The 19,886-nt window shown below is 67.7% G+C and overlaps 8 protein-coding genes and 1 non-coding gene across 9 annotated transcripts; 6 read left to right on the top strand and 3 right to left on the bottom strand.

Moving 5' to 3' along the window:
* Positions 1-1,112: 1,112 nt before the first annotated feature.
* FA09DRAFT_282241 (zf-DHHC-domain-containing protein) lies at positions 1,113-1,976 on the top strand (the record flags this gene model as incomplete). Its single annotated transcript, XM_025739825.1, has 3 exons — positions 1,113-1,300; positions 1,359-1,597; positions 1,654-1,976. Coding segments are annotated over 3 exons (750 nt in total), but the record flags the coding sequence as incomplete, so codon positions are not given.
* Positions 1,977-2,144: 168 nt separating this feature from the next.
* Positions 2,145-3,628, bottom strand: FA09DRAFT_327702 (hypothetical protein). The gene is made up of 3 exons (XM_025741491.1): positions 3,458-3,628; positions 2,934-3,401; positions 2,145-2,865 (listed from the first exon to the last, which is right to left on the bottom strand). Exons 1-3 carry the CDS (start codon positions 3,597-3,599, stop codon positions 2,483-2,485), a joined length of 993 nt encoding a protein of 330 aa, XP_025601270.1. The 5' UTR covers positions 3,600-3,628; the 3' UTR covers positions 2,145-2,482.
* Positions 3,629-3,765: 137 nt separating this feature from the next.
* Positions 3,766-9,232, top strand: FA09DRAFT_327701 (P-loop containing nucleoside triphosphate hydrolase protein). Its single transcript, XM_025741490.1, has 14 exons — positions 3,766-3,830; positions 3,891-4,480; positions 4,534-5,109; positions 5,159-6,220; positions 6,278-6,324; positions 6,379-6,533; positions 6,586-7,210; positions 7,265-7,613; positions 7,662-7,792; positions 7,881-7,983; positions 8,037-8,185; positions 8,232-8,355; positions 8,410-9,015; positions 9,065-9,232. The coding sequence occupies exons 1-14, from the start codon at positions 3,776-3,778 to the stop codon at positions 9,182-9,184; spliced, it is 4,692 nt and encodes a 1,563-aa protein (XP_025601269.1). The 5' UTR covers positions 3,766-3,775; the 3' UTR covers positions 9,185-9,232.
* Positions 9,233-10,580: 1,348 nt separating this feature from the next.
* Positions 10,581-10,675, top strand: FA09DRAFT_t8. The gene has a single exon. It is a non-coding gene; the product is annotated as a tRNA-Asp (tRNA).
* A 676-nt stretch (positions 10,676-11,351) lies between these two features.
* FA09DRAFT_327697 (putative DPH5-diphthamide methyltransferase) lies at positions 11,352-12,947 on the bottom strand. Its single transcript, XM_025741489.1, has 3 exons — positions 12,408-12,947; positions 11,647-12,162; positions 11,352-11,432 (listed from the first exon to the last, which is right to left on the bottom strand). Exons 1-2 carry the CDS (start codon positions 12,938-12,940, stop codon positions 11,682-11,684), a joined length of 1,014 nt encoding a protein of 337 aa, XP_025601268.1. The 5' UTR covers positions 12,941-12,947; the 3' UTR covers positions 11,352-11,432; positions 11,647-11,681.
* A 126-nt stretch (positions 12,948-13,073) lies between these two features.
* Positions 13,074-14,204, top strand: FA09DRAFT_342311 (SAICAR synthetase; the record flags this gene model as incomplete). The annotated part of the gene is made up of 4 exons (XM_025744538.1): positions 13,074-13,252; positions 13,303-13,687; positions 13,737-13,965; positions 14,018-14,204. Coding segments are annotated over 4 exons (980 nt in total), but the record flags the coding sequence as incomplete, so codon positions are not given.
* Positions 14,205-14,301: 97 nt separating this feature from the next.
* On the bottom strand, positions 14,302-15,693 carry FA09DRAFT_336376 (aldo/keto reductase; the record flags this gene model as incomplete). Its single annotated transcript, XM_025743879.1, has 7 exons — positions 14,302-14,371; positions 14,426-14,655; positions 14,707-15,029; positions 15,080-15,098; positions 15,149-15,337; positions 15,395-15,561; positions 15,624-15,693. The coding sequence occupies 7 exons, from the start codon at positions 15,691-15,693 to the stop codon at positions 14,302-14,304; spliced, it is 1,068 nt and encodes a 355-aa protein (XP_025601266.1).
* Positions 15,694-16,877: 1,184 nt separating this feature from the next.
* FA09DRAFT_293393 (DUF300-domain-containing protein) lies at positions 16,878-19,337 on the top strand (the record flags this gene model as incomplete). The annotated part of the gene is made up of 8 exons (XM_025740047.1): positions 16,878-17,188; positions 17,436-17,564; positions 17,619-17,659; positions 17,712-17,831; positions 17,884-17,987; positions 18,042-18,114; positions 18,170-18,502; positions 18,556-19,337. 8 exons carry the CDS (start codon positions 16,878-16,880, stop codon positions 19,335-19,337), a joined length of 1,893 nt encoding a protein of 630 aa, XP_025601265.1.
* Positions 19,338-19,384: 47 nt separating this feature from the next.
* On the top strand, positions 19,385-19,853 carry FA09DRAFT_327694 (hypothetical protein). Its single transcript, XM_025741488.1, has one exon. It carries the CDS (start codon positions 19,394-19,396, stop codon positions 19,754-19,756), a length of 363 nt encoding a protein of 120 aa, XP_025601264.1. The 5' UTR covers positions 19,385-19,393; the 3' UTR covers positions 19,757-19,853.
* Positions 19,854-19,886: the final 33 nt, after the last annotated feature.

Raw genomic sequence — 19,886 nt, 5'->3', positions numbered from 1 at the left:
CGCGAGGCGTGCCGTGCGCCGGCGTTGTCCTCCGCGCCTCCATCTCCCCGGCGCCCTCGGCCCTCACCCTCGCCTCCATGCTCGCCGCCTCGCTGCCACCCTCCGCGTCGGCGGCAGGGCGCACGAGCCCGCTGCGCGAGACCGAGGCCTACTACCGCCGCTCCATCGACGCCGCACGCGAGAGCGCCGCCGCGCACAGCAGCCGGCGCTTCTCGCGCTCGCCGACGCCCAGCCACGAGCGGCGCGGCGGCGGCGCCAGCAGCAGCAGCAGCCAGCGCTCGCTCGGCGCCGACGGCACGGCGGCTCGCAGCTTCGAGTCGGCCCGCTCCGGCGCGGCGGCGTACCCGCCACAGGGCAGCGCAGCGCAGCCCTACACGCCCGTCGACGACGACATTGCCGCAGGGCTGCCCGAGACGGCCTTTGCGCGCGACGCCGACGCAGACGACGACGATGCAGACAGCGAGGCGGGGCATCCCTCGTTCCTCGGCTCGGCGCGCTCGCGCCGCTCCGGCACGCAGGCGCGCCAGTCGATCCTGCCGCCCGCCGCCTTCCTCACGCCGCTGCGCGGCTCGGGCGCGCGCTCGCCGCTGCCCTTTGCACGGCCGCCGTCGACGACGCCCGGCGCATCCACGGCGGCGGCGGCCGGGCCCTCGCACCGTGCGCCGTCGCCGGGCTGGGAAGGCGCGCCGCAGCCGCCGCAGCCCGCCAGCACGGCGTACTCGGACGGCCACAGCACGCTCGGCGGCGGCGGCGGCTGGGCCGCCACGGGCGTCGGCTCTTCCGACGCCGAGCATACGCAGGCTGCGCTGAACGGACAAAGCGTCGATGCGCAGGACGTCGAGGCGTACCGCAGCAAGGGCCTCGCGCCGCGCACGCAGGCCAGCCGCGATCCGTTGCTCTCAGACCGCGAGGCTGCGGCTGCAGGCGGCAAGCTGCCTGCAGTGCAAGGCGGCGCCACGCCGAGCTCTCAGGGGCGCTCCAGGTCTCGCGCCTCTCGTCTCGAGGCGAGCGCTGCGCCACATCGGCCCGCCTCGTCCGCTGCCGCCGTCGGTGCCGCTCGGCGCGCGCCGCGGCATCCGCGCAAGCACGCCTCGCTGCGCGGCGCCAACCGCTTCTTCTGCGCCGGACGCATCATGATGGCCGACGACAATCCGCTGCCGTTCCTGGGCGCCGTGGTGTTTATGCTTGCGCTGCCGACGCTCTGGTTCGTCTTTGTGGCGCCGTGGACGTGGCGGCATCTCAGTCCCGCCGCGCCGATCGTCTTTGCGTACGTCTGGCTCGTGAGCGCCAGCAGCATGGCGTGAGTCTGGGTGCCGCGCCAGGCAGCGCTCGAGAGGCATGCTGACCTCTTCCTCCAGCGTCACGTCGTGGCGCGACCCCGGCGTGATCCCGCGCGACCTCGACCCAGATCCGCCATGCAGCGCCGGCGACGGCAACCCGCTGGACCCCGAGGACCCGCTGGCCATTCCGCTGCCGCGCATCGTGCGTGTGCCGCAGGGCGCCGACCTCAAGGTCAAGTGGTGCGAGACGTGCGGCACGTATCGCCCGCCGCGCGCCAGCCACTGTCGCACGTGCGACAACTGCGTCGAGAACATCGGTGCGTCTGCGGCGCCTGTGATGCGTCGTTGGCGGGCGCTGACTGGCGGCGGGCAGATCATCACTGCACCTTTCTCAACACGTGCATCGGACGGCGCAACTACGTCTCCTTCTTTGCCTTTCTCGGCTTTGCCATTCTGGCGTGCATGCTCGCGAGCGTGTTCAGCGCGCTGCATCTCTACTTCCTCACGCGGCCGGCCGACTACATGCTGCCGCGCGGCGGCCTTGGCGAAGGATACGACTTCCGAGGCGCACTGGCACATGCGCCGCTCAGCGCAGTCATGTTCCTGCTGCCCATCGGCACACTCGTGCCGCTTTGCACGCTCTGGGGCTACCACGTGCATCTGGTGTCGATGAACCGCACGACCGTCGAAGCAGTGAGTGGCCGGCCTGTGCCGCGATCTACGCGGCGCGCTGACACCCTCGTCGTGCAGATCCGCATCAGCACGATGCGCGAGTACGAGAAGGAGTCTGCCGAGCCCTCGTCTGGCGGCGGCGGCGGCACGGGGCCCAAGTGGTGCTATCTCTCCAAGCTCGGGCGCAGCGGGCGCGATCCGAACCCGTTCGCCTCGCGCAACCCGCTGCGCAACGCCTTCTACGTCCTCTCGCGCCCCGTCTCCGAGAGCTGGATCGACCGCTACGGCCGCGCGGTGCCCGACTCGCGCCTGCCGAATCCGGCGTGGCGCAGCAGCAGTGCGGGCGCCGTCGAGAAGGACAGCGCGCCAAGCGGCGAGACTGGCGTCTCGGAGCCGAGCGAGCGCGAACACGAGCGGGCACGAGAGAAGCCCGTCGCGCGCTAGAGCGCCTTGACACCTCACTGTCTCTCCCCCCCCTCTTGTCACCCTCACACCTACACTCATTTCAGGCATGCACCCGGACCCTGCGGCTAGCTGTTGAACATGCGCGAGTGCAGCACGTCGTGGCGCGCCTGCACAATCTCGCCCAGCGGCCACGTCACTGCGGGCGCGCCGCCCACCTGCTTGCCGCCCTCCTCTGCCGCCCAGGCGCCTTCGTCGTCCCAGTCCCATGCCCAGCCCTGCGCCTCATCCTCGTCCCTGACCGCCTCCTCCTTCCCCTCGCGTTGCGGAGCAGCGGCCGCCAGCTGCGTGCCCGGCGCCGCGCCGCACGCTGCAAGCGCCTGCCGCAGCACGGCGCGCAGGTGGTGGTGCAGCAGACTGTGCGCCGCGTACGGCCCGAGGATGTTGAGGCGGATCGCAGAGGAGAGCATGGCGCGCGCCTGCAGGAAGAGATGCATGCGAGCCGCTCGTGCTGGCAAGTCCCGCAGCATTGGTCAGCGCTGAGACGCAAGAGTGCGCGAGGGCAGCAGCAGGCCTCACCGGCATCGATGCCCAGCGCGGCAGCGAAGAGGCCCCAGCAGACGGCGAGATGGCCCGCCGTCTTGCCCTTGCGCAGCTGCATGCGGAACGCCTCGAGTGCCGCCTCGGCGGGCGGCTTGGCGCTCTGCGGCACTTGCAGCCCACGCGCGAGCGGCAGCGGCTCGGCAAACGCCTTGGAGTGCAGCGTCAGCAGCGCCGCGCCCTGGGCGATGCTGGCGCGCCGCGCGGCCGTGGAGAGCAGCGAGGCTTCGTGGTGCACGTCGAGCGTGATGAGTGCGTCTGCGGCGTCGGCGCCGCGCTGCGCCAGTGCGTGGGCATCGAGCAGGTACGGCATGACGCTGCGTGCGTACGAGGCCAGCGAGGCAGCGAGGAAGGAGAGCATCTGCGCGCTGGCCGTCTGCGCGCTCGCGGAGCGCAGCAGGCCGTGCGCGGCAAAGGACTCGAGGCCGGCAGAGGCGACGAAGCCGCCTGCAGCCAAGAGGTCAGCTATGAGTGGAGCTGGCCAGAGAAGAGCGATGCCGCACCGGTGGGCAAGTTTGAGTCGCCGAGCAGCAGCAGCAGATGCTCCTGCAGCGCCTCTTGCTCCGCCTCGGACTTGAGCCCCTGCTCGTGTCGCGGCTGTGAGGCTGACGCCTGCGGCTGCGACGGCCCCGCGACGCTGTCCATGTCTTGTAGAGGCCTGCGGCGTGCTTGAGGTGAGGTAGAGAAGAAGCACACGATAAGGCGCCGGAGGAGGAGGCGTGGGAGCGAGCGCGCTGCGGGACTCGGACATGCGCAGCGACATGCACAGATGCCTTGCTCAGACTTCTTGCTTTGCGTTGCCTCCCGACCACATCCTCCGCATGGGCCGCAAGAAGAACCCGGCCATCAAGGCCACCGGCGCCACCTCGTCCAAGGGTATGTGCGCCGCCTGCAGGGCAAGCGTTGCTGCGCCGCCCTGACACATCGCTCCTGCAGCTGCGCCGTTGCCCGACTGGGTCAAGGGCGGCGCGCCCAAGCCGCCGGCCTACACCAAGGCGGCGCGGGAGGGCGCCGCACCGGATGGCGCAGCAGCACCTGCGGCTCGAGCTCGTGCTCCGCCGCCGCCGTCGGCGCAGCAGTCGGCAACCAACGCGCAGCAGACGCCTGCCGGTCGGGCACCAGCGGCAGCGGGTGCAATCGGCGCGCCGCAGCCCGACAACCGCCCGCCGCCGCTCTTCCCGCCGGGCGTCAAGCCGCCGGTCAGCGTGCTCAACGAGCGCGTGCAGAAGCATCATGCCGCCGCTGGCTGGCTGCGCCCCTCCATCGAGCCGCGGCGTGCTCGCCGCGCCGTCGCGGCCGACGAGGGCACAGATGGGGAGGCGTCGCAGGCTGAGAATGGCGGCGAGACGGAGCCGGCTTGGAGCGCCGTCGTGGTCCTGACGAAGACGAACAAGGCGAACGCCAGTGAGCCGTTCGTTGTGCGCATGGAGCCTAAGGCGCCGGGTGAGAGCATGACGGAGTGGACTTCGGGCGAGCGCGGCAAGGACATGGCGCGTCAGCTGGGTGCCGTGTACGCGCTATTTCGGGTGAGTGCAGGGAAGAGGAGCGTCGGGATGTGCATGCTCATCGAGGCGTGCAGATGTGCAACAACTTGAGCCTCAACCGAGTGCTGCCGACAGGCGGGCCGAGGGAGTACTGGTCTGCTCTGGAGGCACACAAGGCTGCGGCGCCTGCACATCAGGAGTGGATGTGGGCGGCGGACCCCTTCGAGGCCGCCGCCAAGCGCACCGCCGAGCAGGCAGCGAAGCAGGCCAAGCGCGAGAAGGAGGCAGCGGCACAAGAGCGCGGCGAGCCGACAAAGACGGGCGGCAAGCGCTGGGAAGAGGCGCGCGAGGTGCGCATGAGTGCCAAGCTGCGCGAGCGCACCGAGGCATGTGTGCGTGCGGCGCTGCAGATCTATCCTGCGGCTGCAGCCGACGACGATGCTTCGCCAGGCCCGTCGGGAACTCAGACTCCGCAAGGTACAGCGCAGCCAGACGCTGGCGCCGTCGCATCGCTCGTTGCGGAGCTGCAGAAGCTCGGCTTTCGTCCAGGCTCGGCAAAGAGTGCGGCGCGTTGGGTGCTCGCTGCACGCGCTGGCGTGGCGGAGGGCGGCGAGGCGGAGGCTGCGCTGCGGTCAGGCATCAGCTCGCTAGGCGATCGGGAAGCAGCGCTGGTGAGTCGTGATGGAGAAGAGAGGCATGCTGCGCTGACACAGCTGCCAGGAATACCTCGTGCTTTTCACGCCCGAGGCAGAGCTTCCCAAGGCCTTTGCGCCGAGCCAGTCGAGCGACTCGTTTGTCACGTCGTCTGCCGCCGGCAACGAGAAGGAGGAGCTGGCGCTGCGCTGGGGCGCCGAGCGTCTCGTCAAGCACGCCGGCTTCCCGCGACCGGCAGTCGTGCAGGCCATCAAGGAGGCCGGCGCTGCGCTGCCAGACGCTCCTCTGCATGTGCGCGAGAGTCTTGCGATCGACGTCTTGCTGGCGCGTCTCGTGGGCGACGAAGCCGCCGCGCTGGCCGTCTGCAGCGCAGCGGGAGCACACGTCGCAGCGCAGCAGCAAGATCCCGACGTCGAGGCAGAGCTGGCTCGCAAGCGCGCAGACGAGCGCATGGCGCTCGGCGCCGTTCTCGGCGACGAGCGCATTGTGGCTATTGCGGACGAGGAACTCAGCCTGAGCTCGCGCGAGCGTGTCGGCGAGGCGTTTGACGTCGTCATCGCCACGAGCAGCAAGAAGAACGGCGGAGACGAGCTTCGCCTGCGCTTCACTCCAGGCATGGCATCGCAGTACCCATCTGCACCCAGCGAAGGCTTGCCGGCCCTGCCGACCTTCTACATTGCGTCCAAGACGCTTCCCGCCTCGCTACGCCTAGCGCTGACGGCGCGCCTAGTGCGCGCCTCGCGCAACCAGCCCGACTGGCAAGAGATGCTGGAAGCAGGCGAGGGCGGCCTCGCGCTCGCGATGGTCGAGGAGCTCGAGACGAGCTGGCGCGCACTCGTCGACGACCCTCCAGACCTCGCTGGCGTCATGCGCGGCCTGCTACCGGCTGCTCCGAAGGTGGAGCGCGCCGCGGCAGTGGAAGCGCCCGTCAAGGCGACACGTGCTGTTCGACCGACGAACGGCACAGCTCGTCCAGCGCTGCGCCGCGATGCAGGCGTGGATGCTCGCTTACAGGCGTTGCTCGACGATCTGCGCAGCAACCCGGCGCATCGGCCGATGGCGTCTGTCCGGGCAGGCCTGCCGGCTGCGAATGCGCGCGAGTCGATCTTGAAGCTGCTCAGCTCGTCTGTGAGTAGGCGCATTAGAGACTGGCGCGGATGAGCGCCAGCACTGACACTCGCGCAGAGAGTCGTGATCATTGCTGGCGAGACGGGCTGCGGCAAGACTACTCAGTGAGCGCTCCTGTGAAGCTCCGGCGCGGCCGAGCTGACGTGTTGCGCCCTCAGAGTCCCGCAGTTCATTCTCGACGCTGCGATCGACGCAGGAGAGGGCAGCACCTGCCAGATTGTCGTGACGCAGCCGCGCCGAGTCAGCGCGATGGGCGTTGCTTCGCGCGTGGCAGAGGAGCGTGGCGAGAAGATCGGCAGCGGTGTCGTCGGATGTGAGTGTGCGTCGAGTGGACAAGCGGCCGCAAGCTGAGCGCCGTCCTGCAGACGCGATCCGTGGCGAGCGCAAGGCGAGCCGAGACTGCCGTCTGCTGTTCAGCACCACCGGTTTGCTTCTGCGTCGCCTAGCCACGGGCGACGTGAACCTGGCGTCGCTGTCGCATGTCATCGTCGACGAGGTCCACGAGCGCTCGGTCGACTCGGACTTTTTGCTGCTCGAGCTGCGCCGCGTGCTGCAGCGCAACCCGAAGCTGCGCGTGATCCTCATGAGCGCGACGATCGACCAGCAGACGTTCTCCTCGTACTTCGATGGCGCGCCGTGCATCGAGATTCCGGGACGCACGTTCCCAGTCGAGGACCACTATCTCGAGGAGCTCGTGCCGATGGCGCGCTTCCGCCCGTCGCAGCGCGGCTGGGGCGGGCCGCCGTCCAAGGCCAAGTCGGACAAGCAGGTCGCCGCGCTGCGTGCCAGCATGGAGGCTGCGGGCCTGGCGGAGGACGACGTGCGGGTCGTCGAGGCGGTCAGCGCCAACGACCGCGTCGACTACGACCTGCTGGGTGCCGCCGCGAAGCTCGTCTGCGAGAGGGCGCAGCAGCAGGAGCGGGACGGGACAGTTGAGGCGTCGACTGGCGGTGCGATTCTGGTCTTCCTCCCGGGTGTCGGCGAGATCAAGTGAGTGCAGTGCATGTGCTACAACTGCGGCTGCGGCCGCTGACCTCGTCGCAGGCAAGCGATGGAGGCGATCCGTGCCGCTGCGCCGGGTCAAGTCGACATTCTGCCGCTCCACGCCAACCTCTCGCCCGAGGAGCAGCGTCGCGTCTTTTTGCCCTCCGCACGAGGGCGCCGCAAGATTGTGTGCTCGACGAATGTCGCCGAGACGTCGATCACGATTCCGGACATTAGCTATGTCATCGACTCGGGCCGCGTCAAGGAGACGCGCTTCGAGGCGGAGTCGGGCCTGACGCGCCTGGTCGAGTGCTGGGCGAGCCGGGCTGCGTGCCGGCAGCGGCGCGGCCGTGCGGGTCGCACGCGGGCGGGCGAGTGCTGGAAGCTGTTCACTCGGCACACCGAAGAGGTGAGCAGACACGAGCGAGTGCCCAACTCTTGCTGACACATTTGGCAGCGCTTCATGATGCCGCAGCAGACGCCCGAGATGCGCCGCGTGCCGCTCGAGAGTCTGTTCCTGCAGGCCAAGGCGATGAGCGACGACCTGGATATTAAGAGCTACCTGCAGGAGGCGCTCGACCCGCCCAGGTGAGTGTCGCTGCTGCAGTGTGATGGAGGCATGTGGCTTCTGAGACGGCACGCTGGCCTCCGAATGCACCGTGCTGACGCGTCGCAGCCTGGCGAGCATGGACAAGGCGCTCGCGACGCTCATCGAGGTCGGCGCGATCCACCAGGACCGCGGCTTCCGCAGCAGGCTCACGGCGCTCGGCCGGCATCTGGTGGGTGGCCGTGGACATCGAGTCCTCTGCAGCATCTCACGCAGTCCGCGCAGAGCAACCTGCCGCTTGACTTGCGCCTCGGCAAGCTGCTCATCCTCGGCGCATGCTTTGGCTGTCTCGCGCCGATGCTCAGCGTTGCCGCGATCATGTCGTGCAAGCCGCTCTTCCTCGCGCCCTTTGAGCGCCGCGAGGAGGCCAAGCAGTGAGTGCGAAGTGACCGTGTGGTTTGGCACTGCTGACATGCGCAGGGCTCGCGAGCGCTTTGCCACCGGCAACTCGGATCTCCTCACCGATGCGGCGGCCTTTGCAGCCTGGGCACGGCTGCGAGCGCAGCGTGTGTCGAACGCAGAGCTGCGCGACTTTTGCGAGTCGGTGCGTGTGTCCACCGCAGCTTCATGCGCTCTGCCGCTGATCCCGCGCCCGCAGAACTTCCTCTCGGCCTCGTCGCTGCGCGACATTCAGTCGACGCGCTCCGATCTGCTCTCGCAGCTCGAGCAGCTCGGCTTTGTCGCGTCGTCGTACAACGCCGGCGCCTTTTTCCGGGGCGAGCAGATGCCGCTCGACGCCCACGCGCAGGACGTGAACCTGCAGCGCGCGCTGATCCTCGCCGGCCTGTGGCCCTCGGTCGTGCGCGTGGCGCTGCCGTCGGCCAAGTACGACCAGTCGTCGTCGGGCACGATCCAGCGCGAGGCCGAGGCCAAGTCGCTCAAGTACTTTGACGCCTCCGGCCGGCTGTTCCTGCACCCCACGAGCGTGCTCTTCAGCGCCAGCGCGCTCACTGGCCATCTTGCGGTCTTCAAGAAGGGCGCGAGCGGCGACGGCCCGACGGCCAAGACGTACATGCGCGACGCGACCGAGGTGCCGCTCTACGCGCTGCTGCTCTTCGGTGGGCGCCTGCAGATCCACCACATGATCGGCGGCATCAGCGTGGGCTCGAACAGCGTGGGCTCGAGTGATGCGCAGGACATTAAGCTGCGCGCGAATGCGCGTATTGGCGTGCTGTGCGGCCAGCTGCGGCGCCTTCTCGACGCCGTGAGTCTAGTGTAGCGCATCCATGACGCTGTGCTGACATCCGCTGCAGGTCCTTGCCGATGCCTTTGACCGCGCCGTCGGCGACACGGGCGCGCGTGGCAGCACCGACACCGACGTCGTGGACACGATGCGCGCGCTGATCGCTCGCGATGGCCTCGATCCGCTATAGACACATAGAGCAATGCAAGCAGTGATGCTACTGCAGCTTGTCGCCTTGCAGCAGTTGAGTGTGAGCTCACGGAGGCAGGAGTGTACGGGGTCTGGGCAGCACCGCTCTGCGGCGAGGCCGAGCAGCGAGCAGGCACCATCAGGCGGGCACTGCAGGCACATCCCTGCGACCGCCCTGCTGTGTAGACTTGTTGACGTGAGCAGCCTTGACGACCGTGCTCACGCCGCGGCTTGGCGGGCCGAGACTGCGCGCAGAGGGGTCAGAAGAGGCGCCTTGGCGAGGAGACGGTGGAGGTCATGCGCGTCTGCCGACACGACTGGGGTCCGAGCCACGTTCCTGAGACGTCATGGCGCTCTTCCAGCGCTGCGCTTCTCAGCGAGGAGAAGGAGGAGCATGCGAGCGTCACCGAGGAGAGGGAAGAGTCCGTGCAGTAAAGGAGAAGGCAGGACACGGGAGAGGAGGAGCAGCATGCGCTCTCAGTCATCTGGGGACCACGTGAGGGCTTGTAAATTGCGTTTATGAACACCTATGTGGACCGACCCGACATCGAGGGCCCAATAGTATAGGCGCAGTATACCTCATTCGGGTTACACCCGCTTGCGAGTCAAGCTGCCACATTGAGGAGACCTGGGTTCAAATCCCGGTTGGGCCCCTTCCTTTTTGCTCTCTGCACACTCGCATTAAGCTCCCCTTTTGCCCCCGAGGCTGGGAGCCATCGCAGCCACTCAACGCCGTCGAACGTCCTCCAAAATCGCATTTCTCGCTTCTGTGACACTCCTGCTATCGTCCTGATGCATCTGGAGATGCATTGGAGACCTCAGTCGGCGAGCTGACTGAGATGTCGCGGCGAGGTCGCCTCATGAGCCGGCGCGCCGCGCGGCGTGAGCGCACGCCGCGCGCGGCGCGCTCTGCTGTGCGGCCTCCCGCTGGTGACGCTCAGGCACCAGACGCCGACTCAGGAGATCGTTGCTGTGTGCTATGGATTCGTGATGCTCCGTTGCTGAGCAAAATCCTCCTCCAGAATGCAATTCGGCGCTGCTTGTGGTCTCGGAGGCCAGGCCATAAGAGGTCGTGGCGGGCTGACCTTTGTTGGCATTGCGCTCGGGTAACTTGTGTCGTGCATGCTGCTGGTCATCGCCGTCACGCTCTGCCCGTGCCTGCTCGCCTGTGCGCTTCTCGCACGAGCGAGGTCACTTATCACTTGCCTCACAAGATTTTGGCGGCAACTGACTCAGACTCGCTCGCTCTGGCGGCCCACAGCAGCTGGCAAGATGAGCGCAGTGGCAGCGCGGGCGGACGACGCGCCTCCGCAGTCGAGTGATGCGCGGCTCTTCCGGAAACCGGCAGGCTTGCACCACAGCTTGTGTACCCACCGGCCGGAGCCACAGATATCCGGTCTTTGGTAGTTTAGGGGTTATGACGGGACCTTGTCACTTCGGCATGTCCATCGCTTCGGCGGTCCAGACCCGGGTTCGATTCCCGGCCAGAGAGATTCTTTTTGCCTTCCGTTTTGCCGCGCTGCTCTCCAGTGGCTTGCGGGGCCCTCGGCGCGCGAGCGCGCCGTCTTTTGGCATCTCACAGCTCATGGGAGCTTCTGTGATGCTTCTGAAGGTCCCACAGAGCCTTCTTGCTGCACAGATGGCGAGCGATGGACCCGCTACCGACTGATCTCGAGGCCTAGCTGCGCCCCCACCTGCACGCGTCCGGCTTGCAGCATCTTCCACGACTGCGGCCCCGTCATAACCCCTAATCTCCCAAAGACCGGATATCTGTGGCTCCGGCCGGCGGGTACACAAGCTATGGGGCAAAGTTTCGGCCGCGCTTCGCGCGGCCTTTGCCCTGAGGGCGGCTGGCCCTGCGGGCCTCCATCGACAGCAGAGGATGCATGGCCTGACGGAGGCGTCGGTGCAGTAAGAAGCAACAAGTGTGACTGGAACAGCATGCTGGTGTCGCGAGCTGGTCGAGGTACGCATGTTGTGTAGAGGCCGAGCCGGAGCCAGGCATGAGCGCGGCCCTCTCACGTTGCGATGCACGCACAGCGTGCCGCCGAGCGCCGAAGACGCCGAACAGCCCGCCTGTCCTCGGCCACCTGCGCCTGAACCTCGTCAAGGCGGAGCGAAGCCTCGAGGCAGCTGTGGGGGTCAAGAAGCGCTGTGCAGTCGCCTCTCTGTGGACGGCCACCGGGCGGCTGCTGCATCCGTCGTTCCGTCTGGCTGCCTGATTAACGATGTAGCCTCGCCTGAGCTCACTGCAGCGTATACCTCAGCTGATCGGGCCAGTCGTGCGCGCTGACGAGATGCCGGCATGCCTGCGACTCCGCTTCTGCTGCTCTCGCTCTGGCTACAGCTGCTCCATCACGCTGTCACTTGTCGTGACCCGTCTCATCCTCTGCTCGAGTCATCCTGTCCTCTCGAAGCCCACCTGTGCCACACCGTCGCACACCTGATACACGCCATACTCACAGCGTGCAGCACATTCCCTCAAGACATCGTCCCTCTCATTCCCGACAGCCATACACGTCGCGCGCCACCTCATCCCACCGCGAGCCCTTGACCTGGAACATGCCCGCGTACTTGGCCTCCAGCCCGTGGATACGCGCGCCAACGAGCACGAGCGAGTGCAGCGGCCCGCCAAAGGCCTTCTTCGCGCGCTCCTCTGCGCGTGCCGCTCGCCGCGCCTCGAGCTCCGTCTCGCTGGCCATCTCGTCGGCGTCGTCCTCGGCCTCGTCGCGGGCGGCCTCCTCTGGCGTTGCCTGCGCCAGCGCCAGCAGCTCGCCGAGCGTGCCCGAATAGATGCCCTCCTCGTCGGTGCCCATGCGGCAGAGCGCGACGGCGAGCGTGCGGTCGGCGTCCAGCACGCATGCGGGGCCCGGCAGCGTCGTGCTGCCCGAGGCAAAGTGCGACGCCGATGCGGCGAGCAGCTGCTCGACGAGCTGCGGCACGAGCATGTATCGCGGCTTCTGGTAGCGCAGCACGCCGCTGCAAAGGATGTGTGAGCTGAGCATGAGGACGGCTGCTGCAGTGCGGCCCGCGCCAGCGCCCTGTCGCAACGCTACACGCTCCGATGCTGCAGTGCTGCATTCGGCCCCGCTCAGAGCTGCATGCCGGTTGCACTCTCGCAGTGTCAAAGACAATCCTTCGCGCTACTGCGGCTGCTCACTGCAGCGCGATCACCTCGCGACACACACGCTCCGCCATGGCCCACACACTGCCGCTCGACTCACCGGGCCATGTCCGCCTCGCTCTGCTCGCGCACCTTGATGTCGCCGAGCACGAGCGTGTGCATGCCGTGCTGCACATTCTCGGCAATGCGCGGCAGCCAGCTGTCGGGGCGCCAGTGCTCGCTCCAGAAGGGCACGCTGACCGTCTGGCCGAAGTTGTAGGCCTGCAGGCCGCTGCTGGCGAGCGCCGTCATGATGCTGGCGTTGTGGATGATGCGCACGGGCACGCCGGCGGCGCGCGCGCGCAGCACGAGGTCCGTGTGCGTCGTGGCGCTGAGCGGGTCGCCGACGACGCAGAAGCTGACGTTGTGCGTGCGTGCATCGCGCAGGATGGCGTCGGCCTCGAGCTCGACGGTCTCGCGGTGCGCCAGCGTGACGGGCACGCCGTAGAGCGCCTCGAGCGCCTCGGTGGGCGCGAGCAGGATGCTCGTGTATGCCTCGAGGTACACACGCACCGACGAGCGCACCGCCTCGAGGCCGCGCAGCGAGATGTCCTTCTCGTCGGCGAGGCCGAGGCCGATGAGGTAGAGGACCATGGTGGTGTGGTGGTGGAGAGGCAGGGGGTGCGCTCCACGGCGCGCGGCAAAAAGTGCGGCGCGCCCGGCGATGCCCGAGTCCCGCGACAGACTTCGCCTCGGCAGCGGCCGGACCGCTCCTTCTCACCCACCACCATGTCTGCCGCTGCCATCACCACGACGTCGCTGCCGCTGCCGCTCATTGCGCGCGGCAAGGTGCGCGACCTGTACGATGCCGGGCTGCAGCACGCCGACGTGGCGCCCGAGTACCGCGACGCCATCCTCTTCGTCGCGACGGACCGCATCTCGGCCTTCGACGTGATCCTCGACAACGTGCGTTGCGCTCCACAGCACGACACCACCTACGCTCACACGCTGCGCAGGGCATTCCGGAGAAGGGACCGCTGCTGCACGCCCTCTCGGCCTACTGGTTCGACCTGCTCACGCCGTCGATTCTGCCCTCGCACCTGCTGGCCACGTCGTGGGACGCCTTCCCGCGCGAGCTGCAGCAGGCACTGGCGCCGGTGCGCGAGCAGGTCGAGGGGCGCGCGATGCTCGTGAAGCGCGCCCGCGTGCTGCCCATCGAGGCCATCGTGCGCGGCTACATCACCGGCTCGGCGTGGCGCGAGTACCAGCGCAGCGGCACCGTGCACGGCATTGCCATGCCCGCGGGCATGCAGGAGAGCCAGGCGTTCCCCGAGCCGCTCTTCACGCCCAGCACCAAGGCCGAGCAGGGCGAGCATGACGAGAACATCCATCCCGACAAGGGTGAGTGAGCGAGCAGGGCGCATCGCGGGTGTGCACTCACTCTGCCTAGTGCCCGGCATCATCGGCGAGAAGCTCGCCAAGGCCATGTCCGAGGCCGCGCTGGCGCTATACAAGAAGGCCGCCGCCCACGCTCAGTCGCGCGGCATCATCCTCGCCGACACCAAGTTCGAGTTTGGCGTCGTCAAGGGCGCCGACGGCGCCGAGCAGCTCATCCTCGTCGACGAGGTGCTGACGCCCGACTCGTCGCGCTTCTGGGGCGAGGAGGACTACAAGGTCGGGTGAGTTGCCCCGCACAGGGCTGCCGCCAGTCTTAGCCTGACCCGCCCACAGCACGTCGCCGTCGTCGTTCGACAAAGAGTTTGTGCGCTCCTGGCTCAAGGCCAACAACAAGCACAACGCCGCCGACACGGGCGAGAAGGTGCGCCTGCCCGACGACGTCGCGCTGCGCACGGCGGAGAAGTACAAGGAGGCCTACGCACGCATCACCGGGCGGACATGGCAGGGCGCGGCACAGTAATCAGAGCACAGTCACGGGAGTCAGGACTGAATAGGCGCGTGCGGTACATGCGTGACGGAGGAGGCGGGCGATGCGCGATGCTGGCCAGGCGATGCGGCTAGCCCCACAGGTTCATGTGCTCGCGCGCGGCGGCGTTGTAGCGCTCGCCCGCCACGCCGATCTCCTTGCTGGAACCGGGGCAAGGTCAGCATGAAGTGCATGCCAGACACGCCTCCACTCACAGCAGCTTGCGGACTTCGGCTTGGTCCTCCGCGGTCAACTCGTTGCCGGGACGGCCAGGCACAAAGTTCTCCTCGACGCGCGAGACCTTGGTCGTCTGCGGGATCGGCACGACGATGCGCTTCTTCGACGCGGCAATGGCCCAGCCGATGGCCAGCTGGCTGCCCGTCTGGCCGCGCTTCTCGGCACGCGCAGCGACGGCCTCGCCGAGCTTGACGTTGAGCGGGAAATTCTGTGCGGCCAGTCAGCGCCGAGCAGAGCCGCGCAGCACGCACGCACGCACCTCCTCCGAGAAGCGGTCCTGGTGCAGGCGGATGTCGTCCGGCGCCAGGTCGCTGCGCTTCTTGAGCGTGCCCGTCAGCATGCCCTTGCCCGTGACGGAGTAGGCAAAGATGGGAATCGCCAGCTCCTCGCAGACGGCCAGCACGCCGTTGTCCTCGATCGTCGTCTCGAACATCGAGTACTCGACCTCGACGGAGGCGATGCTGGTGATCTTGACGGCACGGCGGATCGTCTCGGCGGCGACCTCGGACAGGCCGATGTGGCCAAAGAGGCCCTCGTCGCGCAGCTTGGCCATCGTCTTCATCTGCTCCTCGATGGGGATCTCTGTGTGCTGCGTCAGCCCAGGCACCACGACTTCTCACACCACCACTCACTCTTGTCGACGCGAGCCAGCTGCAGGAGCAGTCAGCACATGCAACACAAAGAGAGCCCTCAACACCCACCTCGTAGATGTCCGGCTTGTCGCCGCCAAGCTCCTCGGTGATGCGGCGCAGGTCCTCGCGCAGATTCTCCTCCGAGGCGTCGTTCTTGACGCCGGCGATGCCCTTCTCGATGTAGTCCTTCATGACGAAGCCGCCCTTGATGCAGAGCACGGTGCGCTCGCGCAGCTCGGGGTACTTGGCAAAGAGGTTCTGCGGAGGACGACGCGGTCAGCACTCCGCCGCAGCACCTTGCACGGCGCCCCGCACCTTGATCATGCGCAGGTTGGCGCCGGCATCGTGCGGCGGGCCGTAGAAGGCGCCGCCGTTGAAGAGCAGCTTGTGCGGCGCGGCGCCCTCGATAGCGGCCTTGAGCGTCTCGAGGATCTCGCCGTCGGTCACGGGCTTGGCGCCCCAGGTGTGCATCGAGCCGTAGCCTGTGCGGCGCGCGGCGGGTGAGCAATCTCTAGCTCGGTGTGCGCCGGCCAGCACGACTGACCGATCTGGGCGATGTGGATGTCCTTGGCGTCGCCGCCGAGGGCGACGCTGTGCATGGGCTGCTGCGACATGGTGGGCTGGGCTGGGTGGTGGTGAGGGTGTGAGGCGAAGGCGGGAGTGCCGTCAGCAGCGCCTTCAAGAAGGGGAGCGGCTCGCCTCCACCCTCGTGGGCGTCCGTGCGGCATGCGCTGCCGGCGGCTCCGAAAGCGTGCCGCGCCGCCGCGGCCGCGGACCCTCGGCACGCGCGCCGCGCTAACCTTAACGCCGAGCGGGCGCGTCAGCCTCACCTCACTCCGCCGCCTCGAGGGAGGCCATCCCCGTCCCAGCAGCGTCCTCCTCCCCGGATGAGGTATACTGCGCCTATACTATTGGGCCCTAGATGTTGGAGGGTTCCGGGAAGGTGTTCTAGACACGGCGTGCAAGGCAAGCCCTCACGTCATCTCCCAGATGACCGAGAGCGCGTGCTGCTGGGACGGTCCCCCTCCTTGAACCGGGTTCAAATCCTGCCCAAACCTTGCAAACGTTTGCCAAACGTTCGCTATATTCCCTGGGTTCAAATGCTACAGGTTTCAAACGTTTCAAACATTTGGGACAGGCTTGTGCAGCGGAGCGAGGGAGAGGCGCGAGAGGCCCTGGTAGCGCCGGGGATGGGCGTTGCGTGCGGTGCACCTCTGGCGGAGCACGCAGCATCCACGTCGTTCTGCCTACTCCCCAGCAGCAGGCTGAGCCGTGCGCAGCACCTTGGAGACCGCAGCGAGCTGGCGAGCGCGTGCCAGTGACGCAAGGACGTGCGCAGCTGTCTTGTGGCGGTCCGACTTGGCCATTCCTCGCTCGCCGTGGCCTCCTCACCAGCGCTCAGAGACGGCGCCGAGCAGATGGACGACATCCGCACCGCAAAGACCTCTCGGCTCTCCCTGCGTGGGCCGAGATCTGGCCTTGCGAGACGTTTGAAGATGGATGAGGCGCGGTGCTCCGACGGGCCCGCGCCGCGGATCTGTAAGGAGCGCCACGCGCAGCAAAAGGCGCGACGCGCGCAGCGAACGGAAGGGCCCGTCCAACAGGCGCCCGCCTCCTTCCCTCCACTCTCTGACACCGCAAGCCAGCCTCGCACCACCGGGCCTGCTCCCGCCGCACCGCCCTCCTCCGCGCATCTGCCAGCTGCCAGCTGCCGCACCTGGCCCTCTGCGCAACGGCGGCGGCTGACGCGCGCGTGGCACACGTCTCTTCCGTGCCCCTCCACTCTTCCCGCCCCGCCATGGATGGCCTACGTGCTGCCGCGCCGCTGTGGGCGCAGGGCCAGCAAGCCGTCGTGACAGCGTCCAAGACGTCGCTGCCATTCCCCATCATCGTCGCCTGCGCCTCGGCGGCGCTCTTCTCGACGCTGCTCTCGCTCTACTCGATCAACGCACACCTGCGCGCCTACCGCAAGCCCGTGCTGCAGCGCAGCGTCGTGCGCCTGCTCGTCATGGTGCCCATCTACAGCCTCAGCAGCCTGGCGAGCATCACGAGCCTGGAGGGTGCCTTCTTCATCGACCTCGTGCGCGATCTGTACGAGGCGTTTGTCATGTGAGTGCGAGATAGGCGATGCGCGGCGATGTGAGGGAGGGGCGACGTGCGACGGCGGACAGTAGCAGCGCGACACTGCATAGAGCGGGCACTGTGATGCGGCGAGGGAACAGCTGGCAGGACAGACCAGGTTCGCTAGCACGCGACGGCAGTCGATGCCAGTGCGGCGGCGGCCAGAACTGGGAGTGTCCGCCGAGTCGACAACGCAGCGACTCGCGAGCAGGCATGCTCACATCGCCCGCCCCAGCTACTGCTTCTTCGCGCTGCTCGTCGAGTACCTCGGAGGCGAGCGCAGCCTGCTCATCCTCGCGCACGGCCGGCCGCCGACGAAGCACCCGTTCCCCTTCAATTTTGTGCTGCGGCCCATGGACGTCAGGTGAGTGCTGCGCTCGGGACTGCAGTGCCGCTGAGGCTGACGCGCTGGCGGCAGCGACCCCTACACGTTCCTGGCGCTCAAGCGTGGCATCTTGCGTGAGCTATGCCGCGCTCCACCGCATGGCACACACAGCTCACCTACTCGCAGAATACGTCCAGGTCAAGCCGGTGCTGGCCGTCGCGACGGTGCTGTTCAAGAGCTTCGACTGCTACGAGGAGGGCAGCTGGAGCTGGACCAATGGCTACAGCTATGTCAGCTTTGTGTACAGTGAGTGACGCTGGCTGTACGTCGGCTCCGCACGCCTGACACATTCACACAGACATCAGCGTGTTCCTCTCGCTCTACTGCCTCGGCATGTTCTGGGCCTGCCTGTCCGAGGACCTCGCTCCGTTCCGCGTGACGTCCAAGTTCCTCTGCATCAAGGTGAGCGCAGCGTGCCGCTCGCAGCGCCACACAGAGCTCACACGCTCGCTGCAGGGCATCATCTTCTTCAGCTTCTGGCAGGGCCTTGCCATCTCGATCCTCGTCGCTGCAGGCCTCATCAAGAACAGTGCGTGCGCTCCGAAGCAGAGCCACGAGCCATACACTGACGTATGCATGCCCAGTCGGACCCGTCGATGATCCGTCGCAGCTGCCCATCGCCGTGCAGGACATGCTCATCTCGCTGGAGATGCCGCTCTTCGCGATCGGACACGCATACGCCTTCTCGCCGCGCGACTACGTCGACCCCTTTGCGCACTATGCCGCGCGTCTGCCGGCGCTCTACGCGCTTCGCGATGCCACTGGCGGCTACGACGTGCTCGCCGACAGCGTCGGCACGCTGAGCGGCAAGGGCTACGGCTATCAGATGTTCGAGCCGAGCGAGGGCGTCGTGCACCAGGGCCTTGGACGCGTGCGGCGCAGCAGAGCGGGCCTGCGGTACACGCAGGGCGGCAAGGGTGAGCCACAATGGCGCCAGTCTCTCAGTGCCACGCTGACACGGCACCCACAGCCAAGTACTGGCTGCCACAGCGCAGCGCTGCCGACGGCTCGCGCGACGGGCCGCTCGGCACGCGCCACCGCGGCCCTGGCTCGAGCTTCCGGCAGTGGCTCGACCGCTACGTGATGAGCCGCGAGGGCTACGCGCCGCTGCTCACGACCGAGGCGAACGAGGTCGTGCACACCGACAGCGACCCAGACTCCGACGTCGAGGCCAACGGCGGCGAGGCGTCGATGCGCGACCGCCTCCGCCGTGCCGATCCGCGCCTTGCCGCTGTGGCTGCAGTCGCCGGCGCCGAGCGTGCCTGGAACTACCTGCACCCTGACGACATTGACGGCGACTCGTCGGGCCTGGAGTTTGACGATCCCGACGAGGAGCAGGAGCAGATCTTCGAGGCGTCGCGCAAGCTCAAGCACGGCGACTATGCCTACCCGACCGTTGATGTGGGCATGGAGGAGGAGCGGCGCCGCGCACGCGACGAGGATGACGACGCGATCCGGCGGCACAAGCTCAAGAAGAAGCAGAAGAGCAAGGTTGGACGCGCGCGCGGCAGCCACGGCAAGGGCAAGAAGAAGCGTGCCAATGCTACGGCCAGCACATACGGTGCACTGGTCGATGGCGAGGACAATGTGGGGGACGAGACGATAGACACGGAGCACGATGGCGACGTGAGCCGGACGGAGGAGGATGAGGACGCAGCGGCGAAGAAGAAGCAGAAGGAGGAGGAGGAAGAGCGCAAGCGGCTCGGCATCGTCGACATCCTGGTGGAGGACAAGGAGGCAGAGGAGAGGTGAGTGCCCGAGCAGCGCAACGCGCGTGGATGGCGTTGACTCCTCGCTACAGGCAGCGAATGCGCGAGCGCCGCAGAGGCGACCCAGCACTACGCGCCGGCCAGAAGGTGCGCATCTACCGCAAGCACTGGGAGGACGAGCAGGAGCCGGCGTCGGGTAGCTCGAAGCCGGCCCAGGGCGCCGCAGAGGAGCCTCCAGCTCGCAACGAGCAGCATGCCGACATCGTCGAGCACGTCGTGCACGAGGAGGAGACAGACGCGCACCCGGACGCGCTGTCCGGCGGCAACGAGCATGATCACGCCGGGCACGACGACAAGGTCGTGACGGCCGAGGAGGGCAGCCACGACCACGTCGCGCACGAAGTCGAGCCGCCGACCGTGGCAGAGATTACGCACTACGACCCGCCGTCGCCGGATCGATGAGGCGCAACGGCGCAGGGGCGTGCTCATGCCTCTCGACCCATGTATGCGCTCGCAAGCACCTCACTAGCAATGCAAATACCCCTCACGAACCTGCCTGAGGCCGAGATGCGAGCAAACTGGGTGGGGTGCT

Source organism: Tilletiopsis washingtonensis, assembly GCF_003144115.1.
Source record: "Tilletiopsis washingtonensis strain MCA 4186 unplaced genomic scaffold FA09scaffold_2, whole genome shotgun sequence".
Classification (NCBI taxonomy): Eukaryota; Fungi; Basidiomycota; class Exobasidiomycetes; order Entylomatales; genus Tilletiopsis; species Tilletiopsis washingtonensis.
Note: the sequence above shows the minus strand (reverse complement) of the source record. Positions and strands in the feature narration are given on the sequence as shown.